This window comes from Halichoerus grypus, chromosome 2 (genome assembly GCF_964656455.1).
Source record: "Halichoerus grypus chromosome 2, mHalGry1.hap1.1, whole genome shotgun sequence".
NCBI classification, from domain to species: Eukaryota; Metazoa; Chordata; class Mammalia; order Carnivora; family Phocidae; genus Halichoerus; species Halichoerus grypus.
In genome coordinates, this window is record NC_135713.1 from 204,001,780 (window position 1) to 204,024,755 (window position 22,976).

The following is a 22,976-nucleotide window of genomic DNA, read 5'->3' on the forward strand; positions in this document are numbered from 1 at the left end:
GTTGCCAAGTCCAGGACTGGATCTGGAGTTAGAGAAACTAGGTCTCTGGAGTGAGATTCAAACCAGTGTACTTGTCACTTTAGACATTTATCTTGGGAGAGTTAGAGGGTGGGCACTCGGAGCCCTTTGAAAAGGGAAAATGAGCCCAAGGTGTGGCCCAAGAGTAGACCTTATAGGAAAGTAGCCCTTCAGTTTGCTCTGTTGTGCAAATTAGAAAGAGATAACTCTTCCTCTGGACAAGTGCAGTCTCATTCCACGACGTAGGTCATTCAGCCCTCACTCATTCTCTCACTAGGTATCATGTAGTGAACAACCTGTGCAACTGTCCTCAGAGTTCCTGGCCATTTGAAGCCACTGCCCTTCTCTCTCAGCAGTCATTTATGGGTGCTACTTCGTGCCAGATCGTGTTTTAAGCACTGGGATGTTAAGAGATGCAGACAGGGTGTTCCTGTTGTTCCCAGCCTCCCAGTCTAGTCCAGCAGAGAGCAGTGGGTATTTGTCAAGCACCTACTCTGCAGTAGCCACTGAGGGCCCAGAGGCTTGCTTGCCCCCAGAGAACGCAGGGATGAGACATATGAACTGTAACAGCAGGAGACAAGACCTCTGTCAGAGTCAGGAACCCTGCATTGGGTCCCCTGGAGGTATCAGTGAAGATTTCGGAAAAGCCGCCATCTGAGCCGGACTTGGCGAGGCAGATAGCTCAGGGCGTCCGTGTTGGCAGAGCAGCAGCCCGACAGGCAGAGGCTCGAGAGCATGGGTCTAGTGGGACTGAGCGTGAAGAGGAGGCAGTAGAGGGCAGGTGGGTCCTGGAGGCGAGGCCTGGAACCTCAGGGTGGTGTGGCCTCTCAGGAGGCAAGGAGGCTCACACCCCAATCTGTCTCCAGAGTCTGCCTTGGATGACCTGGACCTGAACGAGTTTGGGGTGGCCGCCCTAGAGAAGACTTTCGATAACAGCACAGTGCCCCACCCAGGCAGCATCACAATTGGTACTGGGCAGCGGGTGGGCAGCGGGCGGGCAGCGCTCAAGGGAGGGCTCGTAGGGGTCCAGCCTGGCCCAAGATGGGCAGATGAGGTGCCCCCTGCTGGTGTGGCTCCGCATCGCTTGCCCTGCCCTTACTGGCCCTCCGGGGCCTCTCTTCCAGGTGGCAGTTTGCTGCAGAGTTCTGCGCCCGTGAACATCCCCGGCTCCTTGGGCAGTTCTGCTTCCTTCCACTCAGCATCCCCGTCCCCTCCTGTCAGCCTCTCCTCACATTTCCTGCAGCAGCCCCAGGGCCACCTGAGCCAGTCAGAAAACACATTTTTGGGGACCTCAGCATCACATGGATCTTTGGGTAAGAGAGTGTGTGTGTCTCTGAGACCTGGGGCAGGATCTGGGCTTTTGGAAAGTGCTTTGTCCATAGCCAGAGGCAATGCAGAATGAGGTTGAAGCAAGTGGCTTATGGCTTGGAGGTGGGTCAGGTCCCTGTCCCATGTTTCCCTTAGCTGGGTAAAACTAGACAAGCAACTTAGCCTCTCTTAGTTTCCTCTGCTTTAAAATTTGTATAATGGCAGCATCCTCCTTCTAAGACGGTGGCGAGGCTTAAATGAAATAACATGAGTGAAGTGCTGGGCACAGGGCCGGTGTGCAGTGAGAAGCAGTGGCCTCAAGTGCCAGGGCCTAGGTGCTGTTCCTGCCAGTGTGCTGGTTCTGCCCAGTCGCTCAGAGCGCTCGCAGGCGGGCTCACAACAGCCAGCTTCACTGGAGGCAAAGGGAAAAATCTGAATAGGCTCCAAGTGGCCTTCCTGGTAAACAGAGGCACCAGGCAGACCTAGCTGTAACCCCAAAGGCTGTTTGCTGAACACAAGTGTTAGAACGGTATGGACTGTGCCTTCTGGCGGGCACGTCAGTCACAGCCGTTGGAAGCAGGGTGTGGAGAGCCGCACGCTCCAGCACCGCGGGCAGGGTTCCCTCTCGTGGGCGGGCTGGTGTGAGTGTTCGCTGAGGTAACACGTAAAACAGCTCGGTACCCAAACCGCCGCGTCTGCTCTTAGTTCCCCTCCCCCGGCAGCTGTTGGAGGAGATAATAACCTCCGCTGAGGGTGCTGGGCTTCCTGGTCACACTGAGCCTGAGCCCCTGAGCCATGTTTGACATTCTGACCAGGCTGGGAGCTCCCTAATCTCACTCCAGAGATCAGGGCAGCACGTTGATTTCTTAGTATCTTTCCAGCTTTGGAGGTGGCTGTTACATTTCATGTCGAGTCTGTCAGGTTTAGATGCTTTGTGTTACATTTGTCTGACTTGCTCGTATTCTGGAAGCATCTTGATTGTAGCCCTTCTCACTGGCTGCACATTCATTCACTCCTTCTCCATGTAGTTACTGAGCAGAGTTATGGGTACACTGTGAGCTCAACAGTCCCTGCTGGTACGGAGCCATGGTCCAGTCGGGGAGGCAGAGGAGCACGGACATGAGAGCATACGGAGGACTGTCACTGTTGTGTGGAGGCAGAGGCCTGGCTTTGTGATTCAGAATAATAGAGGGGACCTGAGCGGGACGCAGTCGAGAGAGGAAGCGGCTCCTCTCCAAGAGAGGAAATGCTGCCTGAGCGTGAGCAGAGGTCCGTGGGAAGAGCTTGCTGCTGGGACGGTGTTGTGTTGGTTCTGAGTTCCCACCTCTGAGACAGGGCACATAGGCTCATAGGTTGTGCACATCTCAGGCTCTCCACACAGGATGATGTCTCTCATATTTTGGGTGCACTCGTATTGCTTGGAGGCTTCTGGAACATCCTGGCTGGATTAGCGGAGAAGAGAGTGAGAAAGAAATTATTAGAATAAGCGTGGGCAGAGTGAGGCCAGACGTGGGTATGGACCCCCCTGTAGAAGATAGGGGCTGCCCTGGGGGCCACAGAGGAGGGCACATGGTGTTAGTAAACATCTGTGGAAGGACTGAGCGAGTATGGTTGGAGGAGCATGCAGCGTAGCTTATTGGAAAGAGGAAGCCTTTGGAGTCCGATGCTCTGACTGTATATTGGCTCCAGTATTTACTGTTTGTGTGATTTTTTTTTTTTTTAAGATTTATTTATTCATGGGGCGCCTGGGTGGCTCTTCGGTTAAGCATCTGCCTTCGATTCAGGTCATGATCTCAGGGTCCTGGGATCAAGCCCCGCGTCGGGCTCCCTGCTCTGTGGGGAGTCTGCTTCTCCCTCTGCCCTTAAGCCCCGCTCATGCTCTCTCTCTCAAATAAATAAATTAAATCTGGGGGGTGGGGGGGGGAAGATTTATTTATTTATTTATTTGAGAGAGAGAAAGAGGGCATGGAGGAAAGGGCAGAGGGAGAGAGAATCTCAAGCAGACTCCCTGCTGAGTGCAGAGCCCCACATGGGGCTCGATCCCATGACCCTGAGATCATGAGCTGAGCCGATACCAAGAGTCAGACGCCCAAGCGACTGAGCCACCCAGACGCCCCTACTGTTTGTGTGATTCTTAGCAACACATTGTATCTGTTTCCTTATCATAAAACAAGGGGAATGAAGCCAGGGCTCCCTGAACTCCTCCTGTTCTAGCTGTGCCATCATCTGAGGCTCTGGCCTGTGTTTTTGCCCCTCAGCCTCCTCCCAAGCCTTACAGAAGATGCACGAAGGCTCTCCTCCCTCTAGCCTACAAGTCAGTTCGCAATCATAAATAGCCTCCTTCACAGACTGCTCTCCCTGCAGTACTTCCCAGTCCTCCGAATCACCCTGTGAGGCAAATGATGGGATCCTCACTTTACAGATGAGGATGCTGAGCCTCAGAAGTTAAGTGCCAAACGTTGAGTAGCAGGTGGTGCGACAGTAGGTCTGATGCCCCTGTGGGCCCTACACATTCCTGTGAGTTTCCCCAGCCTGACATTGCCGAAGCCTTGCACAGCTAGCCCCCTGAAGCCTCCCGGAGAGGGCTGGACAGGACCAGGGCCTGGGCGCAGGCCTGAAGCCCTCCGGAGCTCTAATATTCTTCCCTTTCCCGAGGCAGGTCTGAACGGGATGAATAGCAGCATCTGGGAGCATTTTGCCTCTGGCAGCTTCTCCCCAGGCACGTCCCCTGCCTTCCTGTCCGGGCCAGGGGCCGCTGAGCTGGCCCGGCTGCGGCAAGAGCTGGAGGAGGCCAACGGCACCATTAAGCAGTGGGAGGAGTCCTGGAAGCAGGCCAAGCAGGTACTGGGCCCCACACCCGCTCGCCTTCCCAGGGCCGGTTGCCGTCCAGCCTGAGTCCATCTTACACAGAGCGGGCGCAGGGCTGGGAGGGCAGGGGTCCTGGAGGACAGAGCAGAAGCTCAGTTTTATTCACTCTCTTCTGTGGAAACACTTGCCTTGCCAACCAGGACCCCGGGGTGGCTGGCGCCCCAGGCCCGGCATTCCCACTGTGAGTTGCTTATTTGGTTTGGTCGCACAGCAGTGCTGGCCTCTCCCCAGAAGTCCTGACTTTGCAGGGCTCCAGGGCCAGGGTTCTAGGTTTTGAGATGGTTCCTCTGTCCAGCTGCAGCCCGGCTGCTCCTGCAGGTGCTCGCCAGCAGCATGCCCCCCTCTGCCTGGGCTCCCCTGCTGCGTTGGGCTCAGCCCCCTTCCCTGCCTAGAGAGGGTCTCTTGCAGGCCCTGACATCTCTCTCCTCTGCAGGCAGTGCCCGCCTCCTCCCTCCCCAGACAGCTGACCCAGCTCCCCAGCAGACCCTGCAGCCACAAGTGGCCCATGCGGGCTCCCAGAGAGGTGCTTGCAGGGGACACGGGGGCAGGGGGCCATCATGATGAGGCGCTGTGTGTTGGGCCCACAGGCTTGTGATGCCTGGAAGAAGGAGGCAGAGGAGGCCGGTGAGCGGGCCAGTGCAGCGGGTGCTGAGTGCGAACTGGCCCGGGAGCAGCGGGATGCACTGGAGGGGCAGGTTAAGAAGCTACAGGAAGAACTGGAGCGGCTGCACTCGGGCCCCGACCTGCAGGCCCTGCCCACCTTCTCTGACCTGGAGGCCCTCTCGCTCTCCACCCTCTACTCCCTCCAGAAGCAGCTGCGGGCCCACCTGGAACAAGTGGACAAGGTCAGCCCAGGAGGTTAGGGGAGCGCTGGGTGGGGGCATACAGTAGCCTCAGCCAGGACTTGGACTCTGAGGGGTCCTTGCTGCTCCAGGGACAGCCACCTTCCTTCTGAGAGCCTCTGCCCAACTGGGCTGACACAGGATGCTGCCTGCAGGTGGGGAGGTAGGAGGAAATGTCACTCCTTGGGGAGGTGAGAAAGGTGGAGGTGGAGAGGTATCAGTGCTCACCCCCCCCAGTTCGGGCAGGGCTGACCCAAGCTACATCACTGGGCCTGGGCCTTCAGTGGCATCGAGGTGCTTGTCCTCCTGTGAGCGCTGCACGTACCAGCACACATTCCAGGGATGTTAGGTTAGGTCCCCAGAGCTGCTTTGCATTCCTCGGTGCCCGGCTGGATGCCCGGGGAGCATGGCACAGCAGAAAAGTACATTCTTTCTTTGGGCATTTGTAGCCAGGCCTCATGGTTCTCATCTGGGGACTGAGGGTCACTGCAGGATCAAGCGAGGCAGGGGCTTTGTGGGAGGAAGAGCCTGTCGGGCGGGAGCTGTGGAGCAGCCCTGGGCCTCCCCGCTCCCCGGTGGGGCCGGAAGCAGACTTTGGGAGCCTTGAGGGCAGCAGCCTGAGCTCCAGCTCTGCTCTCTCACTTGTCGGCTGAGTCCTGTGAGCCCGCCGCTGAGCTCTTTGCCTCAGTTTCCTTGTCCCAAGGAGACTGAAGTGAATGTGAAGAAGGGCCGGGCCAGTGAACGCGGTACCCCTCTCCCTCCCCAGGCCGTGTTCCACATGCAGTCGGTGAAATGCCTTAAGTGTCAGGAGCAGAACCGAGCGGTGCTGCCATGCCAACACGCCGTGCTGTGTGAGCTCTGCGCCGAGGGCAGCGAGTGCCCCGTCTGCCAGCCCAGCCGGGCCCACACCCTCCAGTCGTGACCCTGCAGGCCTGGCCCTGGCCCGGCTCAGATCTTCTTTCCTAGGACTTTTTAAAGTATATATATATGTATGTATGTATGTATGTATGTATGTATGTATATGTATATGATTCTGTATATGTATACATTTCTGTGCGTGTGCAAGTGTGCGTGGGCAGCAGTGTGTGAACAGTGTCTGTGTGTATATCTGTACATAGATATAGACACACACTTTAAAACAGACTTACCAAGCACTTTTTAAAAGAAAAAACTATTTTGCAGCCCTCCCCTTGCCCACTCTGTCCTTTTCCACTGCAGAGACAAAGTCCCCTCATTGCCCACCGGCCTTTTGGCAGGGGATAGGTTTCTCTTTTTAATGTAGGAAAACTAACTAGTTTTAACTTCTTCCTGGGGCCCGAGCAGGAAGCTGGAAGGGGCCAAGGGGAGGGACCAAGCCTTCAGGGCAGGCCCTGTTCCCTGCACCTCCCCAGGCCAGGGCCAGAGCCAGGGGTGTGGACATCTGGGGGACAGACCTGGTTCCCAGCCATGAGGCTTGAGAGGGGGGTGTGCTGGGGGTCTCAGCCAGCCTAGCTCCTAGGTTTTACCAAATGTGTATCTAGTCTGGGGCTGGCAGGCCAAAGCTGCAGGGGCCAGCCCCGCTCCCAACCCTGGGCCCTTGAAGCTCCTTGAGGGGCAAGGCCCGGGAGTTCTACCCCTCAGGTTCCTGAGGCCAGGGGTCCACCTCAGTCCTCTCCCTCCGGGCCCCCAGAGCAGCCTCCCTGGCCCCAGGACCACCTACCAGACTGGCACTGCCCTCTTCATAACCCCCCAGCTGCTGTCAGCTTCCTCCCTCTCCCCCCTGCCCCCCTCTGGCAGCTAGCAGGGCAATTGGTGGGGAGGAGCTGCGGACTGGGGACCAAGGTGGGGCTTAGGCCCTGCCCTCCTCACCGGGAGGGGCTCCGTATGCATTCCTTGGTGCTCTCTGAGTGCAGCTGACGTCCTGCCCGTTTGGAGCGGACGCGTGTGTACATGTGTGTGCGTGCCTGTCCAATGTATATTGTGTCTTAGCTTCCATTTTAAAAATTGTTCTGTACAGAAAGATGCAGTGGGGGCGGGAGGGCAGAGCGGGTGGAGGGAAGCCACCCTGCTCCCAGCGCTGGGGGTCTGGGGTGGGAGCAAGAGGGCTGTGAAGGGTCTGGCCTGGCCCAGGCTCCCCCTTGGGCTCAGCACGAAAGGGCTTTCAATGAATTAAGTGAAAACTTTTTTTTACAAAAATGCAAAAATCAACAAAGCTCCAAACCTATTGGAAATAAAATATGAACTTACAATGGTAGCTTGTTTACGTGGGGGTAAGGGAGAGCAGGGCCCCAAATAAGGGCCTCTGAACTATCAGAAGAGTCAGCTTGGCCCTCCCAGCCTTGGCTCCAGCCCCACCTAGGCCATGGAAGGAGCTCAGGCCCCCACCCGAGGTGTAGCTAGGCGGCTAAAGCCACCTTCAAGCCCCTAGACAGAGCTCAAGTGCCCTCCGACCCAGGCCTGCTGGCGCAAATGAATTGGAGACCTTTAGCCTGGGAGGCCTCCTAGGCGTAGGACTCTTCAAGGATCCATTATCAGCTGGGACCTGTTTACTTGTTTTGCGAAAGACAACAGGTCCCTAGTTGTCTCCCAGAGAAACAGAAAAAGACTGCTTCTCATAAAAGCACTAGAAGGGAGGAGGAGGGTCTCAGCCTTTGAGCCACCTCCTTCCTCTGCTCTAAGCGGGCCTAGCAGGTGGCTGTGAAAAACGCACCTAGTGGGCTCTGTATGGGGCTCAGGTTCAGAGCTGAAAGGAGCCTTGGAGGTGATCTCATCTGACCTCCGACTGCCATCATACTTGAGAGGTTAAGGGACTCCAACAGGGTCACACAGCTAGAATGACAACCTGGCCTTGGGCTCTGACTCCCAATACAGTGGCCACCTCCCCCCCCCAGGCCAGGCTGGGACCCTGGTAAGCCCTTGAATAGCCACTCAGCCTGCACTCCTGGGAGACCCCCCACTCCCGGTGCTCCCCTTGGAGTGCCAGGCAGCAACCACTAACTGACATGCCTAGTAACGTTTTGTGCGAAGCCCTGCTTGTGCATCAGTTACTCCCACACCTGCTCTAGAACATGAGGGAGTGAGGGGTGGGCCAGGCCCCCCCAGGTCAGGGGCAGCTCAGGGTCTCCTTGCCAGAGGCCTGAGGAGGGGGTTTGCATGGCCTGACTAAACTTCTGGGCCCCAGTGCAGGCCAACGGTATAGTTCCTTAGAGGACAATGAATTGTTTTTGTTTTTTTATTTTTGCTAAGAAAGTTCCTAAGTGGCAGGTACTGTCCCAGGGAGGAGGTGTCCTCAGTAGACACGGCTGGCCAAGCTGTCTTTTCTGCTTCTGCCCCTCCATGCCAGCCCCACTGCCAGCTTTCACCTCTTCAGAGCCAGAAGCTCCTTGGCTGTAGGCTCCTTAGCCTGGGTACCGGCAGCCACCTCAGGAGAGGAGCCAGGCTCCCTTCATTATAGCTGCCGCCCTCCCCACCGGGGCAGCTGGAGCCTCGTCTCTGGCAGGGTCCCCTCCCTCCCCCAGGAGGCTTTGTGCCATAGCCCTGGCCCCAGTGAACCAAGGTAGGGGTGCTAAAGAACAGGCCCACGGGAGCCTAACCTCCACCCCAGGGACTGGAACAGGCATGCCAGAAACAGGTGGCCGAGAGGTCTCTGCCAGAGCAGCTTGCCCCAAAGAGGGAAGCGGGGGCGGGAGCCGCAGACAGCTGCCCCCTCCCCCTGGTGCTGAGATTCGGTGGGGAATGCTGAGGCCAGGGCTGCAGGCAGGAGGAAGGGAATATAAATACTAACAGGCTCCTGGCACCAGCACCGTGGGCCCCTGCTCTGGCAGGAGGACCAGACGGGATCTTCGTGCTGGGCCTTCCACACGCTGGGGTTCCCCAGGCTTGCAGGGCCCTTCTGGAGCATTAGGCCAGGCCGGAGGGCTTGCACTATGGTGGGGAGAACCCAGACCTTTCAGGAAAGCCCGTCCCTACCGGGCACCCAGCCCCATCCCTAACCTCCACTGCTACCGCCCGGGCCTTGGGGCATGCTGGGAGGCCTGCTTGGCTCGCTGCCGCCGCAGCCTCACAAACACCTGGGCCTCCCGGTCACCCTTCCGGCTCTCCAACAGCTGCAGGATGGGATCCCCTGTGAAGAGAGGCGTTTGGGGGTCAGACTGCGGCGGGGGGGGGCGGTGCCTGGGTAGTGGCAGGGGACACTGACCCATTCTCTAGCCATCCTGGAAACTAGTGATGGACACACACCGGCCACGCTCACAAGACAGCCCGACGGATAAGACGAGACCCATCAGCGCCTCTGGCATGACCGCGAGTTGCACTGGAAGACGCTGAGATGCGCCTCAGGTTGCAACTATTACCTTTTTATATGAGAACCTAAGCCTAGCTAGTTAACCTCTTTGTGCCTCAGTTCACTCATCTGTAAAATAGCCATAATAGTATCTGACACGTTAGGTGGTTGTAGGATTGGGAGTTAATACGTCTCGAGTGCTTAGGAGTGGCCGGTAAGTGCTCAGACATGTCACCTATTATCCAGCCTGGAGGACACTTGGCCTGTGCCCCCCAGTCGGAGACCCAGCCTCTCTCCCCAGGTAAGCATACTGGTGACCCCCCATCCCCAAAGAGTCACACCACACTTGGCCTAACAGATTTCAGTGGTCTCTTGATGCGCCCGAGAGATCTACTCAGCAGCACGAGCCCCCACGCTGGCTCCACTGGCTCCCACACCCAAGGAGGGATTCCTCTGAGCCCAGCTCCATCCGCGTCCCCAGGGGCTGCTGCCTGACCTTTACGGGCTGCCCCTCCCCTGCACCCCCAGTGCTGGGCCAGGCCCTGCACCCGAAGCCCCACAGCCTCTGCCCTGGGGCTCCGGCCTACCGTTGAGTGCAGGGTAGGTGAGGGGCAGGCGGGTCTGAGGCACCTCGCCAGGCTCCTCGGGCCCAGTCAGGCCCGGCACGGAGCGTAGTGGCAGAAAGGCCTCCCCTTCCAAGTCGTCAGCCCCCAGCGTGTCGTGGTCTAGCACCGTGAGCAGGAGGCACGCTCCGTCCCTCTGGCACGGCTCAGCAGGCACCAGGCTGAATGGGGGACAGAGCGGGGCTCAGCTGCCTGCCCCTACATGGTCACTGGCACCCCCCCCAAGAGGTCATCGCTGGTTCTTGGGGACAGGCCAGGGCTGAGGGCAGACAGTGGGCATTAGGATGGCAAAGTCAGTTCTCGGCCTGGCGTGTGCCCTGACAGACACCTCCTTTGACTCTGGGCTGGTACTTTAAACCAGGGGCCTGTGTTCCCCAGACCCTCCTGTCTCGGGGAACAGAGGACCTCCCTGGAAGCAAGCCTCTAAGTCCCAACAGGTGGGGGCCCTCTCCCCCGCAGTCCCACTCCTCGCAGGGTCCCAGCAAAGCCCTGTTCCAGGGGCCCCTCCCTGGAACCCAAATGCCTTCATCACAGGGGAACCGTGGGAGGAGCAGGTCCGAGGGAAGTCCAGGGCTGGGGAAGGGTGGCGAGTGTAGGAACCCACTCACAATTCAAAGGTTTCATCAAACAGGGGGTGAAGGTCCTTCTTGTGCTTTTGGGTCTCCCGGGGGGCCAGCTCAGGGAACTCGTGCCTGGGCTCCAAGGTCAGCTGGACAAAGGGATCGCTGGAGCCTGGCAAGTGGGGAGGTCACCTGGGGAGGTGACGTTGCCAAGGATATCCCAGCTCCCCGCCTCTAGTTCCCCGCCCCTGCCACTGTGCCCTGCTCCGCAGCATTGCCCCCTCCTGGCAACAGGAAGGACACGCGCCCAGCGCTCCCTCTCCGGAGAGCAGACCTGCCGGGGACACGGGGAGGGGCGTGGGGGTGCGCAGAGCGAGGACGCGGGCAGTGGCCGGCGCGCAGCCTGCACTCACCATTGGAGTCCAGGGGCAGCAGGCTGGAGGCGCTGAGCAGTTCCACACGCAGCTTCTGCTCAGAGGTGCGGTAGGAAGCCTTGACTGTGATAGCCCCCAGCTCCTCGGAGGCCGTTTCCACCTAAGGGTGGAGCGCAGGGGCAGAGTGGGGCGGAGTGGGGCAGAGTGGGGCGGAGTGGGGCAGAGTGGGGCGGAGTGGGGCAGAGTGGAGGCAGAGTGGGGCGGAGTGGGGCAGAGTGGGGGCAGAGTGGAGGCAGAGTGGGGCAGAGTGGAGGCAGAGTGGGGCGGAGTGGGGCGGAGTGGGGCGGAGTGGGGCAGAGTGGAGGCAGAGTGGGGCAGAGTGGGGCAGAGTGGGGCAGAGTGGGGCAGAGTGGAGGCAGAGTGGGGCAGAGTGGAGGCAGAGTGGGGCAGAGTGGGGCAGAGTGGGGCGGAGTGGAGGCAGAGTGGGGCGGAGTGGAGGCAGAGTGGGGCGGAGTGGAGGCAGAGTGGGGCGGAGTGGAGGCAGAGTGGGGCGGAGTGGGGCGGAGTGGGGCAGAGTGGGGCGGGCCTCCAGGGGTGCCGGGAGCCACACGGAGGAAAGAGCCTCACCTGCTGCTGGATGCGGTTGCAGAAGTACTTCTGGATGAGCTCCCGGCTGGAAGCGGCCTGCAGCTCCAGGTCCCTCTGCAGAGCCTGGGACCGAGGCACAGCTGAGAAGTCCCCTGAACTGTCACACTCAACCCAGTCCAGTGCCGCCCTTCAGAGGGTTCGGCTCGGCCAATACCGATGTGATAGGAAAGCTCTGGGTGGGCTTCACAGGTGTGCCCCCCACACAGTCGCACAGCTGCCCCCTCCCCGCGCTTAAAGAACCTTCTGCTTGGTTTAATTTTTGAAAAGGGGCCCGCAGTTTCTTTCGGTGCTGGGCCCTGTAAATTATGCAGCTGGTACTGGACACAGGTAGGCAGGCTCCCCCCCACCCCACCAGCTCACCAAAGACCCCTACCTGGAAGGTGTCGGTGTGCAGGGCTGCGGGTGGCAGGCCGCAGCCCTCTGCGTAGAAGCAGATCTCCAGATTCTAGGGGTGAGACATCAGGTGGGTGAGACATCAGCCCCCCCCCCGCCCGGGTTATTACTTGTTGTCACCGCTATTAGTACCTGCAGTGCAGTCTTCAGCCTGCTGGAGGCCAGGGGGCAGCTCCGCTGGGAGGCAGCCCCCTCCATCAGCACGGTGAGCGTGTAGGTCCAGAGCAGGGTCAGGAGGCTGGGGTGCGGTGCAGAGGGATGCCAGTCGCAGGACAGGAGGATGGAAGAGAGGAAGCAGAGACACTCTTGAGAAAGGGACCCAGGCCCACCCCCAGCTCCTCCCCACCCCACCCTCCACTTCCACCTGCTTCTCCGGTAAGGCTGGGACCAGGGCAGCAGGCAGGGGTGGAGGGAGGGAGGGCTGGTCTCCTGAGGGAAGGAGGACACGTGGGGGGGGGGGGGGGACAGATGTGGCCAGTCCCAACCAATATGTTTCACAACCTAGCAAAGAACCTCCCTCAGTAGGATTATCAAACCCCAACAAACAAGGAGGGGCAGGGAGGCTGGTCCCCCAGTGACAGAATCATGATTCAGTATGGGAGTGGTCAAAATGAATGGGATTTCAACACAGACAAGCATCTACTACCCCTGGGGAGAAAAAAGTGGCAACGAAGCCGCAGTCCTAACTACCTGAAATAACTGAAAGTTCACATGTCAAAGCAGAGTCAAGCAGTTCAGTACAAAAACAAAACAAAACAAAACTGGGTTGTGTAATTAAGAATGGGGAAGGTTGTATTCAAGGCAGTTAATGGATTCAGCATATTTGAGTGCTTATTAGGCACCAGACAACGTTCTAACGGCTTTTGAGACTGTAGTGAGTCAAGTCCCTATAATGGAGATTTAACTCCGTTTTAGCTGAACAAATGGCATATTGTGGCCTGAGAAATAACAGCGGTGGGCTCCCCCGGCCCCGCCGCACCACTGGGAGTGGACCTCCGGGGGGAGGGGCAGCAGGCTCAGAGCCCAGTTCCCATGGGGAGGACCCATGGTCATCGCTGTGCAGCTCGTTACCGACCACTTCCTCTGCACAGGCGCTGCGCTCGGCACCCCATGTGACTCACTTGATCCTCACTAGAGGCCAGAACTATGATCATCTGCATGGAAAACTTGAGTAATCTGCTCAATCCACCCACCGAGCAGCAGCAAAACTAGAGTCTGAATCCAGGTGGGCCAGAGCCCACGTCCTTGACGTCTAGTCCTGCTGCCTCGTGTGCTGGGCCCCTGCTTTAAGAGAGACCCTAACGAGAAGTCCCCCTGGATCCTGGGAGAGGAACATCAGTTGCCTGTAATGTTAGGAGGGACAGGCAGCCCAGGGCTAAGGGAGAAAGGGTAGGCAGCTTTCTGCTCCGCCTAAAGGGAAATGGGCAGGTGTGTGAGGTAGTGAGCTCCCTGTCCCTAGGAGTGAGCATTTAAGCAGAGGCTGGTTGCATCCTCTCCTGGAAATGGCCGAGGCTGGGCGGGGGGGGGCACAGGGTGGGAGGCTGCCGCACACCTGCTGAAGTTCTCCTGCACCAAGTTGGTATTCAGGTAGCAGAGCTTCACCTCCAGAAACCTCATCAGGGGCAGAATGGCCTGGGAAGAGGGGTGGGTGGCAAGTCTGGCTCTGGCCCATTCCCGTGCCCTGACTCGGAAGAGGAAACAGGGCCACGAGCTTTTGCCTGCCTCATTCGGAACGTGTGCCAGAGCTGAGCCCTGCCCGGCCTCCTCCAGAGCCCGTCAGCGGCCGTGCGGGGTCCTGCCGCAGGGCCCTGGCCGTGCCCTCCCCTAGAAATCCTCAGGGCTCCTTCTCTTGCTTCCTTGAGGTCTTGACTCAGCTGTCACCCCCTGAGGAAGGCCTTCTCTAGCCACTGTCTAAAAATATCTTTTAAAAAAACACAAATACGAATATACATATCTTCATTTTCTCTAGTACTTACTAACGCGTCACGTGTGCACACATACACGTTTCATTCTAGTCACAGCTACGGTCTAGCTCTTCTCCCAACTCCCCTACCAGAATGTGAGCTCCGGGAAGGCAGGGAGTTTTGTAAGTTTTGCTCATTGATCCATAACCCCATGCCTAAATCTCTGCCCATGACAGAGCGCTTACATAGTTGCTGAATTACTGAATGACCTTCTCCCAGACAACCAAAGGTACGCATCACTCTCTCTGCCCCCGGACAGGTGAGGACGCTGAAGTCAGCTGGCTTGTAGAAACAGGGAGCTCAGAAGGATGCACACCCAGATCGGTTTGGCTGCAAAGGCTAAGCCCTCCCCCACTGCAGTCCCCACGCGGATGCTGGGGGAGCCCATGGAATGACCCACCCCTTCCCCCTAAGCATCCAAGCAGGAAACCGAGGCCCAGAAGGGAACATTTCCTGCCCAAGTCTGGGGGACTTATCTCTGACACCCCCCGGCCTTCAGCCCCCTGCCACCCTAAGCCCCTTTGGCAAAGGTGAGCAGGGAGGGCCACTCACATCCTCAGGCAGGACAGACTCCTTGAGGCCCACGAGTTTCTGGATGTGCTTCGCAATGCCCACCTCCAGCTGGAGGCACAAAACAGGGTGACGTCACTTGGAGCCTGAGTTTAGGTTCAGCAAGGGGTAGGGGCTGGACATCAGCCCGAGTCCTGCTGGGGGCGCTTCAGGCCAAGGATGGGCAGGGTGGGGTCCCTGAGAATTGGACAAGGTACCTGCTTCGCCAGGGTGCGGACGCCGGTGCGGATCTCGTGGCCCAGCCCAGCCAGCGTGCCCTGCAGCTGGGCGTGCAGCGTGTGCTGCAGCTGGCCCTGCTCCAGCACGGCCCCTACCCGCTGCTCCAGAGCCTCCCACGCCAGCTGGGTGGGCAGCTTGCCGATCACCAGCCGCAGCTGCTCCATGTCATTCACCACCACGCACAGCTGAGGGCAGGCACGGGCACAGGGATGCAGAGCTGCTGGAGTTTGCCAGGACCGGCAATCCCTACCCCCACCCCCGGCCCGACATCCAGCTCTGGCCCTTACCATGTTGGCTGCCTGGCCCTGGTCCTTCTGGCCTGCAGAGAGCTCCCGGGCCCGGGCCTTTATGAGGCTGCAGTACACCAGAGCCAGGCGACAGGTATCCTGCGGTGGGAGAGGATGATCAGTGAGGGGGGGGCCACTGGGGGGAGGCATGGAAATCTCAGTGACTTGGAGATTTAAGACCTAGGCTTCGGAGGCTGCTAGGGCAAGAGCTTGGGGGAAACAGGGCAAGTCAAATGAGGCTGTCCTAGAAAGGTGGGGAAGGACACGGGAAGACGCCGCACCTCCACAAACTTGACGGTGATCATGAAGGCCTCCTCTGGGTCGGGCCAGTCCAGCTGCCGGGCAGTATGGCTGATCTGGGCGAAGCAGGTGGACAGATCCACGGCTGATGTGCTGTGCTTGGTCAGTTCATTCAGGGGCACCAGCTGGGGGATGGGGGAGGGTGCAGAAAAGAGGGCTCAGGGCTTGCCAGATTCGTGCCCCTCCCTCCCTCCTTCCTTCCACAGGCATTCAGAGCTTCTACCACCAGCAAGGGGGGGCAGGGGGCTACAAGGGGTAGGAGCAAGACTCCACCCAGACCCCCAGGCTGCAAAGATCAGTCTGCGAAGGAAAGCCACACTTAAAACCAAGGATATCAGGAGGCAGCGTTGTACATGCAACTGGCCTCAAGAGCTGGTCGCCAACTTCCGCGCATCCTAGAGGCCCAAGCAGAGCCCCTAGCCCCACCCCCAAAGCCGGGCCCCGCCCCGCCGCAGGCCCCGCCCCCACCTCGTCCATCTGCACAGCGCGCTGCACCCGCGCCAGGGCCACGCTGTAAGTCTTCTGCAGCCAGGAGGGGACGGCGGGCTGGAACCAGCGGTGAAAGCCATCCAGGGCCAGGACTCCATCCCTGGGGGGAGCTGGGGCTCAGCCTGGGGAATGCCGGGCTAGCGCAGACCCTCCTTGACCCTCCTCTCTCTCTCGTGCCGACAGCCTGCTGCCCACCTCTCTGCGGGGCCCGGGTCCAGCTGGCAGAGCTGCTTGAGGCTGACATAGAGCTGGAATAGACTCTCGCCCATCTCTGGGGACACGGGGCTGCCCGCCACCGCCGCCGTGTGGTCCTGCACCCGCTTGGCCACCTACAAAGGGAAGGCATGGGGACAGGGCTCCTGAGCCAGGGTGGAGGGCAAAGCCTGGAGACCCGGGGAGCGGGGGAGGGGGGAGCTCACCAGCCACTGCAGCTCCAGGAAAGCCATGGAGAAGAGGTCGATCTTGAGGGTGCTGCAAGGAAGGCCACAGGTGTGACCTGGGAGCACACCCGGGGCCCTTCTGGTCCCCATTCTGAGCCCCTGCCGCGCTACGTCCCCACCCAGCCACCTGCTCACTTCTGGAAGATCTTGTTCCACGTGTGCTGGCACTGGTGTAGGTCACCTATGATGTCCTGTACCAGGCTCAGCAGGGCTCTGCCCGCCTCCAGCATGCCCTGGCAGGGACAGAGGTGCGCTGAGCAGGGCTGCAGGGGGTGAGCACCCCCCCCGCCTCCCCCCCCGCCCAAGCCCCCTCACCTGCACCATGGGCTGATGGTGCTGTTGTTTCAGGTGGAACCACTGGACCGTGCCAGTCTGCGGGCAAAGAGGCGGTGAGCGGGGAGGGGTGCCAGGCTCAGCCCCAAGCCCTCCTCGTCCCCAGGGTGAGTCCCGTACCCTCAGCGTCTCGGTCACCAGGCGGGGCAGTGGGGGGCTGTCAGGACACAGCTCTCCGAAGGCCTTCATCTTGCACATCTGTACAAGGACCCTGCGGAGACAGACAGCTGGGTCCCGACGCCTCCTGCCCAAGGCCTGCACTCAGCTGCAGCGGGCTTCGCCGCAGGGGCCCCAGCTCTCCCCTGTTCCCTTGCCCACTGAGGAAGGGGGAGCGCGGGCCGCTGACCTGAGCAGAGACTGCAGCCGGGCCGGGGAGTCGGGCACAGAGAGCGGGAAAACCGACCGGAACTGGCGGAGGAGCGAGAGGCCGTAGGCCAGCAGCTTGCCGAACGAGGCGGTCAGCTCGTCCAGCTGCAGGGCCACAGAGTCGGGGCTGCGTCACAGGCGGCCCTGCCGCCTCCCGGAGCCCTGCCTGCCCGACACTGCTCCTTCCCCCGCAGCCCACCTGTTCTCCCTTGAGCCGGCCCTGGATCCACTGGTACTCGATGCTGGTGATGGGGTGCAGGAGGCAGCTGCTCGGGAACTCCAGGCTCTGGTAGAGGCGGCTATAAGCCAACCACTGCCTGCGACACAGGAAGCCCCCAGCGCGCCCTGGGGCCTCGCGCCTCCCGCCGCCCACCCGCCCGCCCTGCCCCACGCCCCCTGCCGGCCCCCATCAGCCTAGTCAAGGTGCTTTTCAAACAGGTAAATGAATCATCTCCCTGTCCGCTTGGGATACTTGTGATTTAAAGATTCAGGATTTCTTGCTCCTTTTGAAAAACTCAGATGTGGAGACTTGAGCCTTCATGCACACGTGGCAAGCATCAGCTGGGACTCCCCTTTAGTTCAGGGGACACCTCACGGAGGTGACGACCAAGCTGAGATGAGACCCGAGTGGGACAGTGATGGAGGACGGGGGGGAGAGGGCTGCCCAGTCCCTCCCGGGACACGGCGGTCACCCGAACTACATGCTTGGGCCCTGAGGGCGCACTGGGGCCTCACTGTGGGTGCCCCGCCTGCATCCCCCCTCCCTGCCTGCCTGGGGATACCCACCTGCCCACGGTCCTACAAGCTGCCCTTGTCCCCCACCTCCGTCCGCCCCCTACTCAAATGCCAAGTGTCCGCCGTGGCCCCGGGCCACACCCACTCTCATTCCACCTGGGGTGCCCCCGGCTCCACACGCCTCACCCACCTGCACTCGAACACGTTCCCACAACCTATTAGGGCCCGGGGGACGTGACAAGCCCTTGACACAGATTTATTTGGTAATGCCGGCGCACAAATCCGTGGACTCCAGAGCGCTGGAGCTGGGCCACAAGGCTGTCGTCTGGGGCAGGGGTAGCAAATTCAAATGCCCAGAAGGACTCAGAGGGCGTCAGGGAGTGACTGGGCCGATGGCAACCGTGAGGGGTGGGGGAGGCCAGGTGCTCTGCTGCGACCCCCTGCTAGCCCAGGAGAACAAATGCACTTGGGGTACACGGGAAGCTGGAGATGTGACTCTGTATGGAAAATCTCCAGATTTTTAAGAGTTGGCAACGGACTCAAAACTCGACACACACAGTTGGGGCCAAAGAGAAATCTCTCGAGGGTTAGACTTTGGCCTGCCAGCTTGTAGGAGGACAGGCAGGGAGGCAGAGGCTGGTGCCTCCCAGGCGACCCTCCCAGGCACACTCACGCCAAGGACTGGTGGAAGTCGGATAGGTCCTTCTGCGTGGCATGGAGAAAGAGGATGGTGGCAGCCTGGGGACTCAGCGACCCGTCCCAGGAGGTACTGCCTGCCTGAGGGCACAGGTAGAAGGGTGTCAGGAGCTGGCCGGTAGGCCCCACGCGCCCCCTCCCCCCCGCCAGCCCTGGGAGGGCAGTACCTGGTGCCGGGTGACCTCATGGGACACCAGCTGCTGGAGCAGGTGGAGGTGCACCGTATAGCTGGGCTGGGAGCGGCTGGCTGCCGGGGCTCTCTGCAGTGGGGCCGGCAGGGTGGTGAGGACAGGACCCTCTCCCTAGCACAGCCCGTCTGCCCTACCCAGGCAGGCCACTGGAAGGCCCCTGCTCTCGGCCCCAGACCTACCCGCTTGTGAATGAGCTGGAACTGCAGGTGGCACTGACCGCGGTCTGGGTAGGTCTCGGTGCAGGGCTCCAGAGGGTACCACTGGTCCTCCCGGCAGCGCAGGTCCTGGGGGGGCCGGGTGGGCGGGAGGGGCCACGCCCATGGGCAGCATAAGCCTCACACGGTTGGGGGCAGAGGAGGCGACAGGAGGCCCACTCCAGGCTCGGCTTGATGTGGACCCAGAGCCCCTCCCTTGAACCCCACACGAGTCCCTGTTTCCTGACCCCACTCACCTGTAGCCTGACAACCACGTTCCCCAGAAAATCGTCCTGGCCTTTGTCCTTCCGTGCCTCCTTAAAGATCCTGTTCCAGGCAGGGGCCATGAGGGGGGTGGGCCAAGGCACCGGAGGGGTCAGGCTGGGATCCGTCCCCCTCCTGTGGCCCCCGGGCCTGGACAGAGCCTGTGGCCCAGCAACCGATTCGCATGCATGGGGCGGGCAGCCCACACTCCTTCCCCCAGGAACCCGTTCCCGTGGCCTTCACCTTCGCAGCCCGTGCAGATCTGTGAGCTCCCCGAGCTTCTGTCTGACGGACTCCACGGTATCCATATCCCTGTGGCGGCGGGGGGCAAAGGTTTGAGCAGGAGGCAGAGAGGGTGTCCTGGGAGCCCTTGACCTCTTTGGGAGGAGGATCTGCCACCCCGAACCACCTCTCTTCTCTCCCGGACCCCTACGGGCAGCGCATGCCTCTCACCACATGTCCAGATGGAAGCTCGAGTTGCTTATGTCCTCAAACTCCCTATGGGGAGAAAAGGGCCTGGCTGAGGGCCCTGGAGGGCCGGACCCCGGCCAGAGCCTGTCCCCAGAAGCTCCCACCCCCACTTACCCACTGTCCCGTCCGAGCCCCTCCTTGCAAACTCCCCCTCCCTCCCCTAAGGTAAAGCTTCGGCCTACCCCCCACATCAACCCAGCATACGTGGCATTTGTGCTTCCTGTCTGTCTCTGGCCTCGGGAGCAGGCCCCTCCTCCGGTCAAGCCAAGTCCCCTCCCCTGAGCCAGGAAGTCCTGCTCATCTCATTGAGGGGATAGGGGCTGGGGCAGGGCCACGTACAGGATGAAGGTCTCCTCCCAGACCGGGTTGAGTGTCTGGGTGATGACCTGGGTGCGGTGGGTCTGCTCCTCCGGGATGGTGTACCTCACCACAGCCTTCTGCCGATGCCGGGAGCCAGGGCTGCCCCCCTGCACGCCCACCCCCTGCTCAATGCCCAGCAGGCAGTAGGGGTCACTGAATCCTGGGGAGGAGGGGAAGGACAAGGCTGCCAGGGTGTTGGCAGGGCTCCCTGGGAGACTCCCTCATCACCCCAATCCCAGGGGCAGAGTCCCTCCCCAACCCAGACTCAAAGGCCCTGGGGCCAGCAGCACCCAGGGGACATCCGGGAGCGGGGAGTTCCAGCTGAGGTCTGGGACGGACTGATGGGGAGAAGGAGGAGCTGGGAAGAGGACCCTCAGGGCCCCTCACCCCCTACTCACCACTGACATCTTTGCCCAGAATGCCCTTAGCTTGTTTCACAGTTGCCTTCAGACAAAATATTGGCTTCTAGAAGGACAGAAGGGTGAGCCTGAGTCCCAGAGGGAGCTGGGCTTCTCAGCCCCTGTCCTAGCCTAGGATGGCCCCGGACCAGGTTTACCTCAAGCTTCTGGACCTGCTGCAGCATCTGCTGGTGCTCCTCGGGCTCCATGTGGAAGGCCTGGTGGGGTAGGAGTGTAGGCGGCTAGGGGCGCAGGGTGGGGGGGGCTGGGCGGGGAAGAGAGGACTCCTGGGTCCGGGCTGCAGGATGGCGGGCGGAGGGGGGGCTGCACTCACCTCCTGCAGGTACCGCAGCAGCTCCGAGGCGTCCCGCACATGGCCGGGCTCCGGCTGACCGAGGCGGTGCAGGACGGAGTAGAGAGCTTCCTCGTAGAGCAGGGCCCGCTGAGACACAGCAGGGTCACCTCAGGAGCCCCAGGGTGCCCACTGCAAGGTGAGCTCCCCCAGCCGCCCTGGCACCACCACTGTGCGCCCAAAGCTGGGACAAGGCGCCCACAATGTGCGCGGGGTGGGGGGTTAGGCCTAGAAGTGCCCCCCTCCCCTGCTGTTGCCGTCAGCCTTGGCCAGTAGCCAAGGAGTGTGTTCCCAGCACCCCACTGCCTCCCCCAGTACTCCGATTCTTACCTCCTCAGGGGAGAGGTGGTGGGATGGAGGCTCGAGCTGAGGAGTAAAGTGAAAGGCAAGGTGTCCCCAAGGCCTGGACCGGGGCTCAGACAGCAGCAACGGCTCCTCAGAGCAGGCCAGGCCAGGGCTGCGGGGTCCCTAGCTCCCGGCCTCCAACCCACCAGCACCGCACACCTGTTCCCACAGCAGTCCTCCTGGGAGTCCAGCCCCCGGGCCGCCCTCCTCGTCCCCCCGCCTGCCGTGGCTGAGGTCCATTGGCGCTCAGCTGCCCCAGCAGCGTGAGCTCGCTGCACCCGTGGCCCCAACCTCCTTCCTTCCCCAGAGGAAGCAGCTCTGCTTATCGGGCGGCCACGCTCCGCACCCCCGCGGCGGAAGTGAGGCCCAGCAGTGGAGGTGGGAGACTGGGGGGTCATGCCAAGCAGCCCTGGGGGCTGCGCGACCGATCCCCAAGCCGCCTGGCCCACAGCAGGGACACTCCCTGTCTAGAGGAGCCGGTGTCTTTGGAGCTGGAAGACCAGAGGCTGCGGCGGGCAGGGGGCCCCTCCAGAGGGAGGAGGCTAAGAGAGGCTCCGACCCCAGACCTGAGACCCAGGATGGCCCAGAGAACACATGGTGGACCCCAGCCTGCCAACCCAGAAGGCCCTGCCCAGGTGCCGCGACAAGCAGGAAAGGGGACCACATCCTCAACCCCAGCCCGCGAGAGGTAGAGCCCCACAACCCAGAGACCTTAGAGCCCCACCCTGGCCACTCTTGCTCCTCACTGAGGTCACTCCTACCTCCTGAGCGGTTTGGGCCAGCGGATCCTGCAGATCTCTGACCCGGCGGCGCCTTATCTTGATGGCCTGGCGGAGGAGGGGGGGGCGCCGCTGGGGGTGGGAGAGGGGTGTCGCCATGGTGGCCGCTCTGCCCTTCCCCTCCACCGAGCTGCCACCGCGGGGTGAAGATAGTGAAGCCACAGGATTATGCAAAGCGCACCGGGTGCCTCCCCCGTGCGGGGGGGGGGGGGGGAGGTTCCGGTCAGGGTTTCACCACCTCAGAGGCCTACACCTTCCTCCTGGGGCCGGCTGGGATCCTGGGAGGAACTCTATCAGGCTGGAGGCAAGTGGACCTGGTGGGCGGGTCTGGCCCCACCCCGCCCTCCCACGGAGGCCCTGGTGCATGTTGGGGGGGGTATCCAGTGCTCCCCAGCAGGGGGCGTCAGGGCCTGCCCCCACACCACGGGTGTGCCCAGCTGGGCCAGGGACCAAGGGGAGAGCTGCCCTGGGTCGGTGGGGTTCCCACCCACAGACTTCCCTGAACGGACCCGAGACCTAGGGTGGGGGTGGGCAGGGCACGGGGTGGACAGGTCACAGGGTGGAGGCTCGAGAGGCATCTCCCCAGCAGGCAGCCAACTGCTCGGCCTGCTCCACCCCACAGGTGACATTCCACCAAGGTGACGGGGCCAAGCCATGCTGGGCGGAGACGGCCCTGCGGCCCCCGCCCCCACAAGGCCGGTCAGGAGGTGCTCCCTTCAGATGCCCTTCTGGGGGCTGGCCAACCCCAGGGGCTCCGGGGCGGGGCTGGCCAGAGGAAGCGGCTGGAGAGGCGGCGCTGCCCAGCCAGAAGGGACAGGAAAGAGGACACCCCAGTGCTCTAGTGCTGGCCTTTCTCAGAGCTCCCAGACCCACTGGTGCCACGCCCACAGCCCTCCTCCAGGCCAGGGCCCAGGGGCGCGGGGCAGGGGCGTTAGGCCCTGGGAAGAACTCTAGCTGTCCCGCCCCCAGACACGGAGGTTCACAAGAAGTCACGCACTGGAGAGACTGCTGCACATGTTCCTCCCGCAGACACCTCGTGGCCAGAGACGGGCCAGGGCTGCATCTCCCTGAGGTGGTGAGCACAGCAGGCCGGCACGGGCCTCCAAGGCCTCCGGCCCAGAGCAGCTGCTCGGCCGCCCCAGGCCCCAGGGGACCCCGTGGGTGGGCCAAGTTGCTGAGTAACCACCACGGAGCAGAGATGTGGGAGGCCTTAGTGTCCTGGGCCCCAAAGTGCTGTGGGAACAAGGGACTCTCACACCGGGAGGGAACGGTCTCCCCAGAACCCCCCAGAGCCGTAGCAGCCAGACTGTTCTCTTTTCCCAAGAGCT

The 22,976-nt window shown here is 61.2% G+C and overlaps 2 protein-coding genes and 1 long non-coding RNA gene across 33 annotated transcripts in view; 1 reads left to right on the forward strand and 2 right to left on the reverse strand.

The window, feature by feature from the left end:
- UNK (unk zinc finger) overlaps nt 1–7,264 on the forward strand; it is a 33,222-nt gene extending 25,958 nt beyond the window's left edge. For 13 of the 14 annotated variants that reach the window (XM_078066099.1, XM_078066106.1, XM_078066094.1 and 10 more), the window contains 4 exons: nt 885–1,331; nt 3,986–4,167; nt 4,782–5,039; nt 5,803–7,264. In XM_078066099.1, coding sequence (XP_077922225.1) covers nt 885–1,331; nt 3,986–4,167; nt 4,782–5,039; nt 5,803–5,958 — 1,043 coding nt within the window. In that variant the 3' untranslated portion in view covers nt 5,959–7,264. The remainder of the gene's footprint in view (nt 1–884; nt 1,332–3,985; nt 4,168–4,781; nt 5,040–5,802) is intronic. The other variant, XM_036088666.2, reaches the window with a different exon arrangement.
- On the reverse strand, nt 69–21,926 carry UNC13D (unc-13 homolog D). 18 transcript variants are annotated; one of them, XM_078066089.1, is made up of 32 exons: nt 21,631–21,922; nt 20,855–20,890; nt 20,507–20,614; nt 20,331–20,390; nt 20,173–20,239; nt 19,754–19,958; nt 19,397–19,441; nt 19,187–19,255; nt 18,937–19,006; nt 18,665–18,769; nt 18,462–18,554; nt 18,272–18,375; nt 17,063–17,180; nt 16,844–16,968; nt 16,618–16,708; nt 16,480–16,536; nt 16,300–16,397; nt 16,144–16,195; nt 15,920–16,053; nt 15,704–15,824; nt 15,217–15,360; nt 14,936–15,034; nt 14,627–14,833; nt 14,412–14,480; nt 13,448–13,527; nt 12,028–12,133; nt 11,876–11,947; nt 11,482–11,565; nt 10,894–11,014; nt 10,529–10,652; nt 9,885–10,081; nt 69–2,768 (listed from the first exon to the last, which is right to left on the reverse strand). In XM_078066089.1, the coding sequence occupies exons 1-32, from the start codon at nt 21,745–21,747 to the stop codon at nt 2,719–2,721; spliced, it is 3,228 nt and encodes a 1,075-aa protein (XP_077922215.1). In that variant the 5' UTR covers nt 21,748–21,922; the 3' UTR covers nt 69–2,718. The 18 variants fall into 18 exon arrangements, 11 of the variants coding, with proteins under 11 accessions (XP_077922215.1, XP_077922216.1, XP_077922218.1 ...); XM_078066085.1 differs by lacking the exon at nt 69–2,768 and adding an exon at nt 8,234–9,138 and having other exon boundaries at nt 21,631–21,921; XM_036088649.2 differs by lacking the exon at nt 69–2,768 and adding an exon at nt 8,234–9,138 and having other exon boundaries at nt 19,754–19,934; nt 21,631–21,920.
- LOC144380894 (uncharacterized) lies at nt 4,162–5,807 on the reverse strand. The gene is made up of 3 exons (XR_013445216.1): nt 5,362–5,807; nt 5,022–5,185; nt 4,162–4,266 (listed from the first exon to the last, which is right to left on the reverse strand). It is a non-coding gene; the product is annotated as an uncharacterized LOC144380894 (long non-coding RNA).
- Nucleotides 21,927–22,976: the final 1,050 nt, after the last annotated feature.

Excerpts from the sequence above, each read along its gene's own strand:
- UNC13D (XM_078066085.1), bottom strand. The coding sequence starts at position 21,747 with ATGGCGACACCCCTCTCCCACCCCCAGCGGCGCCCCCCCCTCCTCCGC. Across the intron at positions 20,615-20,854 it reads ACCACCTCTCCCCTGAGGAG|CGGGCCCTGCTCTACGAGGA; the intron begins GTAAGAATCGGA and ends GCTGTGTCTCAG. Across the intron at positions 18,376-18,461 it reads ATGAGGTCACCCGGCACCAG|GCAGGCAGTACCTCCTGGGA; the intron begins GTACTGCCCTCC and ends CTGTGCCCTCAG.